The sequence below is a fragment of the Limulus polyphemus genome, unplaced genomic scaffold (genome assembly GCF_000517525.1).
Source record: "Limulus polyphemus unplaced genomic scaffold, Limulus_polyphemus-2.1.2 Scaffold1537, whole genome shotgun sequence".
Taxonomy (NCBI): Eukaryota; Metazoa; Arthropoda; class Merostomata; order Xiphosura; family Limulidae; genus Limulus; species Limulus polyphemus.
Window position 1 is genome coordinate 26,098 of NW_013667147.1, and position 17,065 is coordinate 43,162.

Here is a 17,065-nt window from a genome sequence, read left to right on the forward strand (position 1 = left end):
ATATATAAGATGGTCACAACGTGACGGGACAATGTGTGAAGGTAATGAGTAATTGAACTGTAGTCAGAGAGAGACGTATTGTTGAAGTCGAGATCGTGAGGCGTGAATTATAGTTTGTTATAGCGCGACTGTTGAAGTTGAGTGTATCGTAAAGTTGTATTCGGAAAGAATAAACCAGTTTTATTTAAGAAAGGACTTGTGTCGCTAAAGTTTTGTCGGAACGAATTTAGGGAAAATCAATTAACAAACAGAGACGTAACAATGTATTTAGGTGTGTTGCATGAGCAAAGTTGTAGCCGAAAAAGTTATCACGAAGTACACAATTTGTTACTGTTTTTTTATATTATTTAAGCATATTTGCATATAATTCACATTTAACGCTTAGCCTGAAATGTTAACGTCTTTATCCCATATTTTAAGTTTTAACTTTAAGTATGCATATTGACATGGCACAAATAGTCCATTGTGTTGCTTCGCGCTTAACAACAAAACAAACAAACAAAAAGTATGCGTGTATAGTAAAACCTTTAGTCTTACGGTTTTGTAAATCACCTGATTATCGAACTGCCATTTTATTGGTCAGGAAATAAGTGTTTTGCCATAGTTTGTAAAAACGTTCGGTGGTATAACTTGTTTATAATTTGAAATGAATGCTTTGTGTGTTTTTCTTATTACATGAAATATATACTGTAGAGAGAAAACAATACAGAATATAGTTGCAGTATTACTTTTAGTTCTTTCATGTTTTCTATAAAACATTAATACATCCTTCATCACTTTATGTGGAGACGCATAAGACAAAGTCTTTATCTGACAAAGTCCTTCTGTTAATTCATAATTTATTTGTTTTAAACTCAGTCTCCTAATTAACCTTGAGCCTAAGCCATTGTCAGATGAAAGATCTATATGAATTGATTTTCAGCATTCTTAGTTGGTTCAACAACTCTTGGTTGTTTCTCAAATGCTTTTTATGCTGTCAATATCATTGCAAGCAGTAATTTTCGTAACGTCTCTTAATATGAATAAAACTTCCTGAAAAAAAAAAGATTGTTAATAGAAACATCAATGTTATTATTAATCAGTTTGAGTTAATTTCACTATGTGCTGTAAAGATAATATAGACCTGTACAAAAGAATCCTGTAATAGCAACGGATTTCATATCTAACTATAATCATATACTCAAATCTAATCATATGACTGCAAATAGATACAGTGTTTGATTTATTTTCTTTCTGTTTTGTAGGTAAAATCAGTTGCGAGTCTTGTAAGAAAAAATGTACTGGAAATGCATTTCGTATTCAGAACAAATATTTTCATGAAGATTGTTTCAAATGTACAGGTAAAATTTTGACACAAATGTGCTATTTGAATGTCCAGGTACTATTAAATGACTTACTAATGAATTGTTCAAATATAGATAAATATTTTTATAGTTGACATAGGAAAATGTCCAGCTGCTGATTATCGTTTTTGTAGATGGATGTACTAATGATTAATAAACAATGCAGATATATTGCACTAGTAACTATTTTCATTGGACTTATTAGTTGTAATATGTATATACTGGAAATTGCTTGAACAAGTTTAAACATTATAAATAATAACTGAATGTTATTTTAAGCTGAGCAAAGAACTGTAATTATTTAGAATAAATATAACGTATGGTAAAGTTTGAAATTATATGCTAACTTTTTATGTGATGAACAAATTAAAATGTCAAATAGATGAAGTACATCCGTAGCATCAAGCTCGGTCTCACCTAGCTTGTTTAGTAGATAAACAATAGTTTTTAATACATGTCTAATAATTAGTGAACACAAGGTTTATTTTCATGTTTATGTATTATAATACTATTACATGTACATTTTTACGATTGTTTTGTTGAGATGAAATTATATCTAGATTTTATAAACTTATGTAATAAGATATTGTTTTAAGGTTGTGTTTGACATTACATTAAGTGTAAAGTCCATTTTGTGAATCTTCAGTTTGATGCTTTCGTATAGCATGCCCAAGTATTTGAGGTTTAATTCACTTCTAGTATTACATAGAATTACAACTGCCCTATGTGCATCTTTAAGTTTCTAGTTCGTTAATTTTTTAACACATTCGTAGTCTTGAAGGATTTGCAGGCTACTAATGCTTATGATGTGTAACACATGTTGGTAGCTATGAATATTTTGTGATTTACTATTACTGCTAATTCATAAAACAAGTTGGTAGATACCTGAGGGTTTTGTGGTTTGTTAGTATCTTTGGTGTTGGGTAGGTCTGAAAGCTTTGTGGTTAACTATGTTACTGTTATTTAGAGCTGAGTGATTAACATAAAATAAACAATTTATTGAAATTATGATTAAGTCAATTAATATCACAAAAGTAATACAAAAATATTATGTTTCTGATTATTATTGTTTTTCATTGTTCCAACTATCCAAATAATTGAAATATGATTTGTTGTTATTATTTTTGACTAATTCAAAGCTGTTCAGCTCAGCTGGTTAGTGTCATGACTCACAAAAACAATCAACTAATTGAAATTGATGTTTCTAACTGTTTCCATTTTTGATTGTTTCAACTATCCATGTCTCATGTGAGAGTAATAAATTAGTTGATTGTAATCAATTAATGAGCCTCAGGGCTCTGTGCTGGGTCCTCTGCTGTTTGTGATTTATATTAATGATATTGACTCTGTAATGACCAACAAAATTTTGAAGTTTGCAGATGACATTAAGATTTTTGGGGTGGCTAACTTATCAAAGATGCTGCAGACTTACAGGGAGATTTAGATCATTTGATGCATTGGGCTAATACGTGGCAAGTGATGCTTAACTATCCACAATGTAAGGTGATGCATGTAGGTTTTCACAATTCAAATTATTGTTACAATTTAAATGGGAATACATTTAATACTGTGGTTGAAGAAAATGATCTTGGTGTTGTGATCGAAAAAGATTTAAGTCATCTAAACAGCGTACTGTATCTAGCAATAGGGCTAATAGGATTTTGGGTAGCATCTATAGAAATATTGAATACAAGACAAGGGATAGTATTGTTTCACTGTATAGATCACTTGTAAGGCCTCATTTAGAGTACTGCTGTGTACAGTTTTGGGCTCCCTTCCTCAAGAAAGACATTGAATTGTTGGAGAAGGTTCAGAGAAGAGCCACTAGGATGATACCTGGGATGGTGGGATTGTCCTTTGAGGAGAGACTAAAATCTCTAAACTTGTTTTCTCTGGAGAGAAGGGTCAGAGAGGATTTGATTGAGGTGTTTAAGATTCTTAAGGGTATTGATAATATAGATCCATCAAATCTTCTTGTGTTTAGTAGTGAAAACAATAGGACAAGGGGTCATAAATTCAAATTTTGCAGTTTACATAATAATACTTTTCAAATAGGGTGGTTGGCTTTTGGAATGAGCTGCCTTCAAGGGTGGTGGAGACAGAAAACTTAACTGAGTTCAAGAAAAGATTGAATGAATACATGAGTAATAAGGGTTGGTTATAGTTGGGAGCTGGAAGAGTCATCCTTGATGAGCTAATAAGCTCCTTTTTGTCCCTTTAAAATTTTATGAATTTATGATTAATTTATTAGCAAATTATATTAATCACCCAGCTGTACTGTAATTCGTGGACCAAGTTGGTAGTTACCTAAAGTATTGGAGTTGTTGGTTCCTGTGGTGTTTGGTTGGTTTGTTATATCCCAATATTTGATATGCTTGAGCATTTTAACCTTTATATTTTAATTAATGTTGATATAGCTTTTACTGGCATGATGTATCAAACTGCATTCTAATAATGACTGTGTAATAAATATCTAATGTATATACATGAATTATAGATTGTACATAATTTTATGGTGGCCTTTTTTGGGGAGATACACAGTAAACACACAACAATTTGCTAAGTTTGTGAACACAAAGAAGTTTTTTGTTGATATTGATACTAACATATTGTTACGTCTCCGTTTGTTAATTGATTTTCCGTAACTTCGTTCCCACGAAACTTTAGCGACACAAGTCCTTTCTTAATAAAACTGATTTATTCTTTCTGAATATAAGTTTACCGATACACTTATTTTCAACAGTCGCTCTAACAAACGCTATATCAACGAACGTTAACTTCAACAATACTTTCTGACTGCAGATCAATTACTCATTACCTACACACATTATTGTCACGTCACGCCGTGACCATCTTATATATACCAGACTACCCTATATCTAGTAAATGCTAGGGCATTCATGAAGGAACAAGATACTTCTAGAAACGTGGCGTGACAATAGTCACGTGACCTCGCTGACGCAACAATATACTCACTTTTATGAATGTGTATGAATAACTAGTAAGAAAAAGCAATCACTCCATTATGTGTTTGTTAGGCAGTAGTTGGTTAATTATTTACTTTTAACAGAGTGTTTATTTTGGTAAGTATGTTCCAAGATCAACAGTTCTTTATGCTTGTATTATTAGCATCAACTATGTAAATAAAGAACAGTAAGTTTTCATTATAATGCATAAATTGAATGTTAATCCTTTCATTAAAATTAGTTGAGGACTTTTTGAAAGTTAACCATAATTATATAGAGTGAAATTATATATCTATATATAATTGTAATGTCAATTATATTTAGTAAATACACTGTTAAAGATAAAAGTAGTTTCTGTAAACATGTACTTTTTTGTGATCATTTTGGGTTTATTACATCTGTTGAGAAAGAGACACTAGAGAAAGAGGTGAGTGATAGATGATCAAAGATGAGTTAAGTGTTCCTTTAATGTAGCAAGGTAAATGTGGAAATGTTAAGATGCATGCAGTCACTGTAAAAAGTAAAGTAGGGATGACCATAGTTAGAATTTACAAAAAAAAGAGCGAGTGACATTGATGAGCCTAGGAAGTATAAATAATGTGATAAACATGCCCATAAATTTATGTTCATATTATCCATAGTGATAATCTGAAAGGATTGATATGAGAAAATGCAGTTTTATATAATGCTTGAATTTTGAACTAGTATAAGATGCATGTTTTGTTTTCTAAACACATTTTTATAACATTTAAAAATGATATTAATATGTAAAAATTATTCAGTAGAAGGAATATTTAATATAATTTAATATAATTAAAATATATAAATATTTGCACAAAATCATTATTTTGGCAGTGATCAAAGCTTTAAGTCTTTCAAAATCCTTTAATTTTTTCATCCCTTCATGGAAGTGTGTTCCACATCATTGGCATCAGGTGGATTTTTTATGAAAGATGGCAGCTATTACTGCACCAAAGACTACCAGAAGTCCTTTGGAACTGAATGTGCAGCTTGTGGAGACTATGTGGAAGGAGAGATAGTTTCAGCACTAGGGAACACTTATCATAGGAACTGCTTTGTTTGTGGTAGATGCAGGTAAGTCAGTAAAAAAAATGATGATAACCATTTTTTTGGAATTTCTAGGTTTGTGGATTAATGTTTTCTTTGATTATTTGAAAATATGAACTAATTTTCAAAAACATATACACTATAATATATATTAGAAGTAAAGACTTGCTTGTACAGTTTCTGTTGACCCTTATTTTGACATCAGCAAAACCTTGTATGAATTGAATATTCAAATCAGTAGTATCAAAAGCTTATGGGTTTTATTAAGCTTTAAAGTTTGTAATGTTACGTCTCTGGTCGTTTGTTAATTTCCTGGTATAAATTCTTCCCAAGAAACTTCAGCGATACAAGTCCTTTCTTAAATAAAACTAATTTATTCTTTCTCAATACAACTTTGCAATACACAGAATTTCCATAGTCATATTCACTTAAACACATGCTATAATTACAACTATTCACGCACTTGCGGTCACTCGCTTGACTCAATTATCTGTCTTTATACCTGTCTATCTGCAATTATTTGCTGGGCTTATATACAAAAAAAGAGGGCATCTAGAAAAGACTAGAGTTGCCAGGAGAAGTCAAGATCCTTCGACAATTTCATGACGTGTTACCAGTGTCACATGACTTCCACTGTCCTAACAGTAATAAGAGCTGCCTGAAATGATATATAATGCTCATTACCTGTTGGGTCAGTGACTTTTGACTAAAAAAAAAAAAAAGTTGAGACTGAAGGCACTTGACTATGAATTGGTGCAATTGCTTATTTGCCTAAATTATTTCTCTAAAATAACTTTAACTAATACTTTCATTATGATGCGAGTTTATTAGGCTCAAGTCAGATTTATAAAATTTAGCAACATTTTAACATAAATTCTAAATATTTGTTTAAAATTATTTTGACATTTCTAAGCATTTCAGTGCATGGTGTTTTCAGTGTCTCTTTCATTGAAGATCCAGGTTTATATTGTTAACCATGTTTAACGCTTTACAGCCATTTGTAAGGATACAGACAGTAGCTGATCTAGGATTTTGCATACATCATTTGTGTGATGTAGCCAGACAGTACATTAAACTTAAATATAATGTTATAAATTATTGGCCTGAAACTAGGAAAGTCAGAAGATCAAATCTTTTATTGAAATTATTTATTGTTAAAAGGAGTGGACTTTATAGTATAATGGTCCAAAATTATGAAAATGCCCCACCCCCCATTCCCAGAATCCGCTAATGGATACAGATATATGTAAAACTTTTGTACTGTATCTTCAGACCTAGATCTTATCCTTGGGTGTAGAAAGTGTAGCTTTCTCATTTTGAAGTCACTTTTGGAAAGAAGATGGGCTTATGATTTTCATGTTTTTCAAAAACTCTCAAAAGTTTTTTTATTTTTTAATTTAAAGTAGAAATTTAAATTTACACCAAAAATATGTTTGTAAACATTTTTTTAATGTTTTAAATAATTGAAGTTATGGTGGAGCTTATATAACCAAACAATTGACTGTTGAACTAATTTTAGAAGATTTCTATTTTTTCTTCTAAAGGATGGAAAAGGGTAAAATACAAAAAAATAATATTAGTTTTTCCATTCATTTAAAATAACAGTATGAATTCAAAAATAATGTTCCTGTAAAAATATTTTTATAAATAATTGGTTAAAAGTAGTAGTGATTACTGGTTAAATTCCTATTATAGTAAGATAAAACAAGGCTGCAAAATAAACATTTCTGAGAAATACAGAACTCTCCTTTAATTCTCAATAACAGAAAGTATAGGTTACATTAAAAATAGTTTTGCTCATACTAGTTCTTAAAAGAGTAGTATATTTAAAATTTTGTTAAATACTTGGAAACCATTAAATCAGTTACATTTTGAGTATTCTTCTCTCTCTCTCTGTTTTCCACAGAAAACCATTTCCGACAGGTGAAAAGGTGAACTTTAGAGTAAATGAATACCTTTGTTCTAAGTGTGTACAGATTCCTGAGGTGATGATACAGGCCCAAGAGGAAGATATTCTAGATAAACAGGAAAAAAATAAAGAAACATCAGTTGAAAGTGGTCAGAGTAAGTGCAGTCTTAGAATTCTAGGATGTTGTTACCTGGCAAACATGCATGAAATTATCTTCCACAATCACCTTTCTTCCAAACATTATCTAGCCTTACTGTGGTTTGTACAAAGTATTTGTTATAGTCATCCCTTATAGTGACTTTGTGTAAAACTATATTAAAGTTTAAGAGCCCTTTACCTTTGTAAGTTTACATTTTTTTTCTTTATTCTCTGACTGCTTTTTTGGAAGAATTTGATTCTATGTTCTCTTTAGTTGTGTCATGCTTATTTAAAATTTCTATTAGTTATTTGGAAGGTGATAAAATTTGTAAATAAATATTTTATATAATTATGATTTTATGAACCAGAAATAGAATAAACACAAATAATTTAAAGTTCTCTGAAATTTATGTTTAAGCCTGAGAAAAACAAAAATATGCCATAGGTTTCTCATATTTCCAGCTACTTTTTGTTTAAAATATACCCAACTAGGGTAATATTTTCTTTTCTTATTTTAAATTTAAGTGGTATCTTTGAGACTTGTATTGTGTCAGACTTCCATTCTTATAGAGTAGGTTATAAAGTTGGTCAGATTAAGTTTCATAAGATATATATTGAAGTAGCAAAGCTCTCACAACATTTCTAATTAATTTAGTAAATCACATAAAGTACTTGATGTTATCAGTAAACTTCTTAACTGCTTCTGTCATTAGGTGATCTTGTATAAGAATTCCAGATGTATCACTTATGTAGTTGGTACACTCTTGATCGTGTGACAGATTAGTGTTTTACTATAGTCTTTAGATAAGAAGCGACTAAGCCTACCTTAATTGCTTCTCTTACAGAATGTGCAGGATGTGGACAGGAGCTCAAGGAGGGACAGGCGCTTGTAGCCATGCAGAAACCATGGCACATTTGGTGCTTTAAGTGTACCACATGTAATGCAGTTTTACATGGTGAATATATGGGCAAGTAAGTGAAGAAACTGACCAGTTATATCTATATGAACAGATTTTTATAGTGAAATCATAAACAGATATTTCCGATACAATATCTTTTCAATGCATGCCACTAGCCTTCCTCCTTCCACCAATAGAAGAGTGACACCACTCCCATAGTAACCAGTGCCAGCTTCACATCTGCACTCGTTACTCACTTCTCGATTATCAGTAATACTGAATAGATGTGCTGGTTTTTACTTGTGGATTTGTTGACATCTTTCGTTATACTACAGACTTAGTTTTTCTTTATTTATGTAAAATTTCACATTTTGATATTGTTAAAGGCAGCTTCTTTTTTTTTTTTAACTTTTCATACTTTTCTAAGGGGCCTTTTGTTAGTGTATTGTGGATCCCTCTCTGTGACAATTGGTGCCTGACCAGGTATACTTTTTTTTTCAAAATCTGCACTGTCCATCCTGTAACCATGCTCAAAAATCAATTACGTTATAGCCCTTCCTACCATGAAACTGATGTACAATTCCGGATGTCATCAGATGTTGGTTGTGTTTCTTTATTTTATTGTTATCTATGACTAAATAATTACGTTGCAGGTTTAGATTATGCATACCGTAGAGATGGGGTATTCAGTAGGACTGCTAGTGATTCTCTCTAGTGATTTTTGCTTCATAAATATGTTTGTCCCAGACCTCATACTCATGGACTAACATTAGTACAGCAGACAGTTATTGCTGGCCATCTCTGATGCTCTGTGGCATTGAGACTCTTCCTTCCTGGACCTGTTGTACAATTCCAGATGCTGCCAGGTTTTGGTTGATCGACACCGTCAGTTCAGTAGCTCTGTATCCTAGTCACCCTTTGCACTGTTTTTGGTGGCAGTCCAATGCATTTCCCCCCCTTTCTTCTAGTGGGGTATGGGAGTCCTTACCTCATACCAGTTCCTAGCTTAAAAAAACACTTATTATTCAGAGCATCAAATCTGATCAATGCAAAGCAAATAATTCTTGTCAATGAAGGATAATGGTGGGAAAACTTAATTCAGAATTATAAACTTTATATAGAGGAGCTTCTACTCTTTCTAATGCTGATAAACATATCCACCAGCTGTGTAAAGCTGATTAGCAAAGAATCTCATAAGCCAGAGAGGGGAGGGACTTTTCTGGTGGATTTGACAAACTTATTAATTTTTTGGCAAATAAAGAAGGTAGAAAGTTCAAATTTTACATTCTTGTTTGTAATTATGTATAGTTTGTGGTTATAATTGGTTGTAAACTTCAGCAGCTTATGTTAGAAGTTGGAAAATTCTAAAGTGGAGAAATTGGAGCTCATATACATCATGTGACACGGGAAAATGAAGTTTGAGATTTTTAAGAAATTTCGTTTTGAAATTAATTAGTTAAGACTTAGATAAAATAAAAATTTGAATTATAAACTATGATTTTGTATTAAGTAATTTATTGTCATACATTAATAATAAAGCTGATTAGTTAAATTTTGAATGTAATGCTGCAAAAAGTCATGACATACACACTTTTACCCAGTCATAAATAACTAGTTAAAGGAGAGCTTGTACACTGTGGATTTTTTATATATTTTAAGATTTCTACAGTATTCAAGAAGCTTCAACAATAGCTTGTTTAGCTTTAACAGAGGGTCTGGAATGAAAACCTTGATGTTTTGTTACACTTGTATTTGCCTTCCTTAAGTAAACATGAAAGTGTGCTGACACCTTAATTAAAAATCTCTAGTATCAAGAAGACTCCATTCTACAACAGAGCTTTGAAAAATAGATGACAGTATGTTTAGCACTTTCACTGCCACAGGCACATATATGGGACACACTACATAATCTTTGCTTTAAACTTTAAAGTATAAGTAAATATTCTGAGAAATAGGTATTCAATAAAATCGGTCATTTTCCAATTAACCCTTTGCAAGCCAGTAAGTATCTTTCAGTAAATATAATATTTCTAACTCTATTTCAATCATTGTTTACTCAAAACATTTAGAATTCATATTTTGTCATTTTGGAACATCGGTTATTTAATGTGATTTGCAAAGAAAAATGAATAATAATTTCAAACTTACATTTCTGCACAGCTTTAAAGACTCCAACCTGTAAATAATGCATTTATTGACTTTTTTTAATAGAATTTTTCAGCCCATCCCAAGTCATATGTTTATATTTGCTAAGAAACTATTATCCCTTGACAATATAGTTTTGTTTCTCACATGATTTTCCAACTTTCTCTGAATTTTATTAGCACAGCCTCGTGGTTCCTACCCTTTCATGACCTCACAGCAGGTGATTGAAAACTACTAATGAAACTCAACTCTCAGTGTAGCTACATACAAAGTTTAAATACCATTGGATAGAGTATGTTATGAACTATTTATGTAAATCTACAGTGAATAAAGTGGTAAAAGACATAATATATGGTTTTGTGGGAAAGTTACAAGACCTAGTTTGCATAGTTAAGGTAAGAACAACAGAATGTAGTAGGAAGTTTAGAAGACTTAGGAATAAACAACAGATCTGGGAAGTTTTTATACATTTCTTTAGACATTCTTATCATTCCAGAAATTTTTTGGGTAAATTATATTTATTTGAAAGCTACAGAAATTATCTTTTATGATAAGACATCAGGTAAGCCTATTATTTTTATAGTGTACATTAAGCAAAATACTCTGGTGACTCAAATGTACTCAAATCCTTTTTTTATTGAATATTATTATTAAGTTTATTGTATTCAAACAAGATATTTAAATAAAAGAACTTATAATTTATTGAAAAGAAAGTGTATTTATTCGATTTAAACTGATTTTGACCAAGAATACTGTTAGCGAATATATTGTTACTAAGTCTGACCTGTTGCCATTTTTAGACAATAAATCTTTGTCAATTTCTATGGTGTTATATGATTTATAGCTGGAAATGATGATTACTGCAACAGACAAAGTAAAGTATTGAAATAAATATGGTAATGATTATCAATCAGTTTAAAATTGATTGAATTTAAACAAAATTGAACTTTCTGAGTAACATAAAATGAAAGGAATTATTTCTAATGTTTTTCACAACAGTGTCTTACAACAAAATCTTAGAAATTTCACAACTTAAGAAATCGTAAATAATCTAAATCAAATTATAGGAATATTTTTAAACCAGAACTCGTCAGTTTGTTCTAAGTTTCATATCATTTGGTTAAGTTTTTCCACTGTGAGAAAGAAAAAAATCGAGGAATATCAGTGACATCTCCCTTAGTATGTAAAGGGTTGATGAAAAAATAAACAAATTTGCAGGTTTTGTAAAAATATGCAGAAGTAATCATTTTATTTAATACATATTACAATCTAAGGATATAACCATCTGTGAAATATTTCATGTAATTATGTCTAAAAACATTGTGTTGGTATGACAAGTAATAAGCAAGATATAAGTAATTATACAACACCATATGGGTTTTTGAGTATATTTAAAAATAACCTGATGCTAGAAGAGTTGTTTGTCTAAATACGTGAAAATGATTGAGTTAGAGAATATATTGCAGAAACCAGACACTTTAATTTTATAATCTTGCTATTTCCTGTTAAGATAGATGACTAGAAGTTAGACAACTCTATACAATAAACAACTTTAAAATTGTTAAAGTGTTTTTATTATCAAGTTATTTTTATTGTTCTTGTTTATTTAATGAGTCACTACAAATGTTATGTAATTAGAATTATGTATCTTTTTTTCCCACTTAAGACTAATCATAGACTGGAAACTGAAACTACTTCATATATAACAAGTTTGTTTTGCCAGTGATGAAATTGATATGGAACTTGGTGTGAGAAATCATGTTCAAACTGCTGACCTTAGTTTTTCATTTATTTGTTGTATATATTTAAAATGTTTGTCACTTAGTGTGTTGATTATTTGTTTGGTTGCAGAGATGGCCTTCCTTATTGTGAGAAAGATTACCAACAATTATTTGGAGTTAAATGTGTCCACTGTGATTTTTACATCACGGGAAAGGTGTTGCAGGTAAGTGTATTGGTTTGAGGCTTACTAAAGATAAAAATATAGTTTGAATTATGTACAAAGCACTAAAATGATACGACAGGTTCCTCCCAAGTAATGTTTACAGATCTGTATTCACATGTATAGAAATTAATTAACAATGGTTTTATTATGTTATAGCTTCTCATAATTAACTAGTAATTACTCGATTGGACACAGCTAAATAATAATGGCTCTCAATCTATTATGTATGCAAATAAAGTTATTTAATCTGGTGATTCTATTGGAAAGGAATGAAGAAATTACATGTTTCTTCAAAGTGTTTGAAATAAGTTTTCTTTCCTATTTCCAATGGCTTGAGCTAGGATAGGGTTTGTTTTGTTTTGAATTTTATGCAAAGCTACATGAGGGCTATTTGTGCTAGCCATCCCTAATGTAGCAGTGAAAGACTAAAGTGAAGGCACCTAGTCATTACCACCCACCCCAACTCTTGGGCTACTCTTTTACCAATGTTTTTTACCAATAGTGGGATTGACCATCACATTATAATGTCCCCATGGCTGAAAGGGCGAGCATGTTTGGTGGGACAGGGATTTGAACCTGGCTAGGATAGTGAGCTTAAGTACATGCAGAGTTTAATGGAATACTTAAGGGTTAAAGTAATATTTATCACTTTTTAAAAGCCACATAAAAACAGTGTTATATTTCTCGATTTTATAAATCATGGAATTAAATTTTGGAAATACATGTCATTTACTCATTTAATCTTCCAAATTAATAAAAGTAAATTCAGTGGAAAACCATTGCACAAAGTGGAATAAGACCATTCTAATAATATACAGTACAGTATATCTAGCTTTCTTTATTGTAGGCTGGTGAAAATCATCATTTCCATCCAAGTTGTGCTCGGTGCTCTAAATGTGGTGATCCCTTTGGCGATGGTGAAGAAATGTACATGCAAAGTAAGTGTTCATGTTCTTCTCACTAATGTTTAACATACTGTCAGTTTGAATTACTTTAAGAAGTATCAGAAGCTGTTTACAATAATATATAGAAAGCTGTGCAGAAGTCTTGCATCTGTTTATGGTCAATATGGGTTTTTCTTTAAGGAAAGAGAGAGAAAGAGAGAAAAGGTATTTCATAACCTTGATTTTCTGAACTCAGAAAATGAAAAACTTTAGTTTTTGACCATTATTGAAATATGTACCAGTTTTAATTTTTAGTGTATTTTTGTGAACATTTCTTAGGCAAGTATATAGCTCATATTTTGAAGAAGTGTGTTTTACATATTTAAAATAGTATGATGAAGTGAGTGTGATTGTGTTATCATTGGATTTGCCACTCATAATTACTATGTATATGATGTGAGAGGCTTATGAATGGTATATTTATTTATTTTGTTTGTTTTTGTTTTGAAAGTTACAGATTACTTTGTGAATGTGGTTTTTGTGAAAGTTTATTTTATTAAGGGTTTCTGTAGAATAGTTAAAGAACACTTGGTGTCATAGGGTACATTTTGATGTTGAATCTATTTAGGCTTGGTAACTAATATGAATACTAGACTAATTCAGCTTGAAATGCTGTAGGTGGAGCCATCTGGCATCCAAGATGTGGAGCAGCACCTGAAGAAAAACTAACAGATGGTTACATAAATGGTCAGACAAAACAAGAAGATATGACTGATGGCCAGGTGTGTGTGTGTGTTTTTTTTACTCTTCAACTGTTTGCCTGCTAGAATGGCTTTGGTTAGTTATTTGTTTTCAGAAAGCAATTTATGTATACTGTTTGGTTTTATGTTTTTTGTGTTTGCAGTAATTGACAGGCTACTAAGTGAGAATTATTTAGCAAATACACATTTTATTTTACCTGAGAAATGAACTTCAACGAGTAAGGCTTAAATGTGAAACCACCAAAAGTCAATGGATTGTTGAAGATAAGAAAATAGTTTCATGAAAATTGTTTCATTGAAAATTTCATGTTTGAATGAATTTCAACTTATACACTAAAAAATATGTTTCCCTTTCCTTAAATTAGTTTAATCTTCCATTGTGTTGCTGACTTTGGAGTTTGTTGTGTAACTTTTTTTTTTTTGCCTGCTAGTACACAGTAGGTCATTCTTACTCCCCAAGCCTGTCAAGCTCAAGCTCTGCAAGTCCACGTGGTTCCCTTACAAGGCAGGTTAGTAGATTAGATGTTGAGAATGTCTTTTAAACAATATAATTGTATTTGTCAGGTAACTTTGATAAGTTACATGATTTGGTAAAGAAAGTTAATATTTTATTCTTTTTGTATCCCTTTACCTTTATAATATTAATTTTCACATAAATGTTTGTGATGATCATGTAAAGTTTAATCTACTAATGTTTACATCTTGATATATGTTTATTTTGTAGTGTATTAGTAATATATTTCAATACAAATATTAATTAGCAAGAAACAGGTAAGAATTAAGACAACTTGTTAGAATAAAATTATTTGTGTACTGTTCTGTTTTGTACTTTTCTTGAACAGTTTTGTTCGCCAAGTTTGGAGAATTGATAATAACATATGATTTATTGACTAGTAAGATGGATAATTTTTTTTTGAGGGATGTTTTGATATAATGTGAGGAAAATGGATACAAGTTAATATTGTGAAATAATATTCTAACAGAGAAAAACCTGTAAATTAAGGAAATAATGTATTTTATATTTTTCTGGTTGCTCTTGTATGAAAACTTTTCCATATAATGAAAAAAATCATTATCTCCCAGTACAACAGAAAAGTTTTTTCTCTTTCAAGTACTTATGGTAAGAGTGTGGTGATTGGAACTCAGTTTTTATTATGGTTAGCAGCCTATATGATCACTAAAGTGTAATTATTAATTAACAACTTTTTTATGTGTAGGTACTAATTACTAACTAGTTTTATCCTGTGTGTTGGTGGCTAATCTGTTGCCATCTCTATAGAAGTTCTGAGAAGGACCATTTCTGTATTGTTAGTGGCTGGATTTGATCCTCCACCATCTTGCTTGGAAGTCTGGTGTGTTATCCAGATTCTAGTTGAAAATGGCCACTACATGAAGGTAGTCTAACACATCCACTGAGTCAGAGAAGATATTAATCAATGGTCTACTTAAGAAAAATCAGAAAGAACCTGGAACATAAACAGTTGAACAATTCACAGTATGCAACAGCACCACCCCACCACCTATAGTTTACCTAAATTTCACAAACAAAGCTACCCTCACTTTCCTATATTTAACTGCAGAGATTCCTCATGTCATGTATTTAGCTATGTATCTGGTATGTATAATATCACAATTAACAGGTAAAGCATCCTCACAAGTTAAGAATTCAACTCACTTTTGGCTGTTAAAACAACCACTGTAACCATACAAGATGTAATTATCAGCTTCAATGTATCCAACCTCTTCACTAACATACTAACCCCTTAAATATTACTGATACTTCACCAACAGTTTGAAAATAATAGAACTCTTAACAAATTCACCCAACTGACAATATATACAATAACAGAACTCACAACCTTTTATATTAACACAAACTACTTCTAGCATGAAGATAAATACTAACAACAATAAGCCTAGCAATGGGCTTACCCATATCACTAATGCTGAGTAACTTCTATATAGAACATTTGAAGTTAGCATCCCCAAAACTGCTGCTCTACACATCAAGATTTAGCTAATATATGTTTTGAATACATTTTTAATATGGCCAAACACTACAGACAAGATTCAAGAATTCATTAAACACCTGATCAAGTAATATTCAGTGATACAATTCACAATGGAAATAGAAGAAGATAGCAAACTTCTGTTCCTTGATGTGATGGTTACCAAGCCATATAACCTATATAACACAATAATTTACAAGAAACACACAGATACAGGTAAATACCTCAACCATAAATCAAAACACTTCAAAAATGTAAAGACAGGCATCATATACTGCCCAGCTTCCAAAATGAACAAGATTTGTAATACCAACTAAGAAGAAGGAAGAAAAACGTAAGTAAAATCTTCCTTAACAATAAATTTCCAAGACACTTTAGGAAGAGGAAAATAAAGATAAACCCCATTAACAAACTAGAATAAAATTACAGACATATAGGTATATTCCTAAAGCACAGAGGATTTATGAACAACATAAAGACAGTACAATATAATTACAGTTAGTACACACCAAACCACCTAAAGACCCACTGAAGAAAAAAAAAAAACACCATTTACAACATACTCTGTGAATGTGGATTCCAATACATTGGAGAAACTAATCGATAAACAACAGCTAGAATTTAGGAATATAATAGACACACAAGAGTCGGTAATCAATCTATGTGTAACAGCCCATCATGTCTGAGAAGACCATATGTTATAATTGAATAATACTAAAACAATAGGACATGAACTACATACAAGAAAACAAAAAACCTTTTATATCCATCTAACTGATTATACACTCAGTCAGCCTAACATAGAAATGAGTAAAACCTTTATCCCTCTTTAAAAAACTTCAAATAGTCGATTCAAGTTTTAATGGGAGAGACCCTAGTTGAGTGGATAATGAACTGTATTTCCATCAAGAAAACCCAGGGTAAAACACTGACCACTACAAGCTGAGGACACCAGCAAATTAGAAGCCAAAACAGAGAATATAACTAGTTAGTAATTA

General features: G+C 31.1%; 1 protein-coding gene across 2 annotated transcripts in view; it reads left to right on the plus strand.

Annotated features, from left to right (window-relative positions):
- The window catches only part of LOC106463999 (actin-binding LIM protein 2-like), a 51,598-nt gene that overhangs the window by 5,230 nt on the left and 29,303 nt on the right, over positions 1–17,065 (plus strand). For both annotated transcript variants that reach the window (XM_022391656.1, XM_013924103.2), the window contains exons 2-9: positions 1,245–1,340; positions 5,221–5,404; positions 7,284–7,441; positions 8,270–8,396; positions 12,320–12,413; positions 13,261–13,351; positions 13,976–14,079; positions 14,490–14,567. In XM_022391656.1, the coding sequence (XP_022247364.1) occupies positions 5,256–5,404; positions 7,284–7,441; positions 8,270–8,396; positions 12,320–12,413; positions 13,261–13,351; positions 13,976–14,079; positions 14,490–14,567 (801 nt within the window). In that variant the 5' untranslated portion in view covers positions 1,245–1,340; positions 5,221–5,255. The remainder of the gene's footprint in view (positions 1–1,244; positions 1,341–5,220; positions 5,405–7,283; positions 7,442–8,269; positions 8,397–12,319; positions 12,414–13,260; positions 13,352–13,975; positions 14,080–14,489; positions 14,568–17,065) is intronic.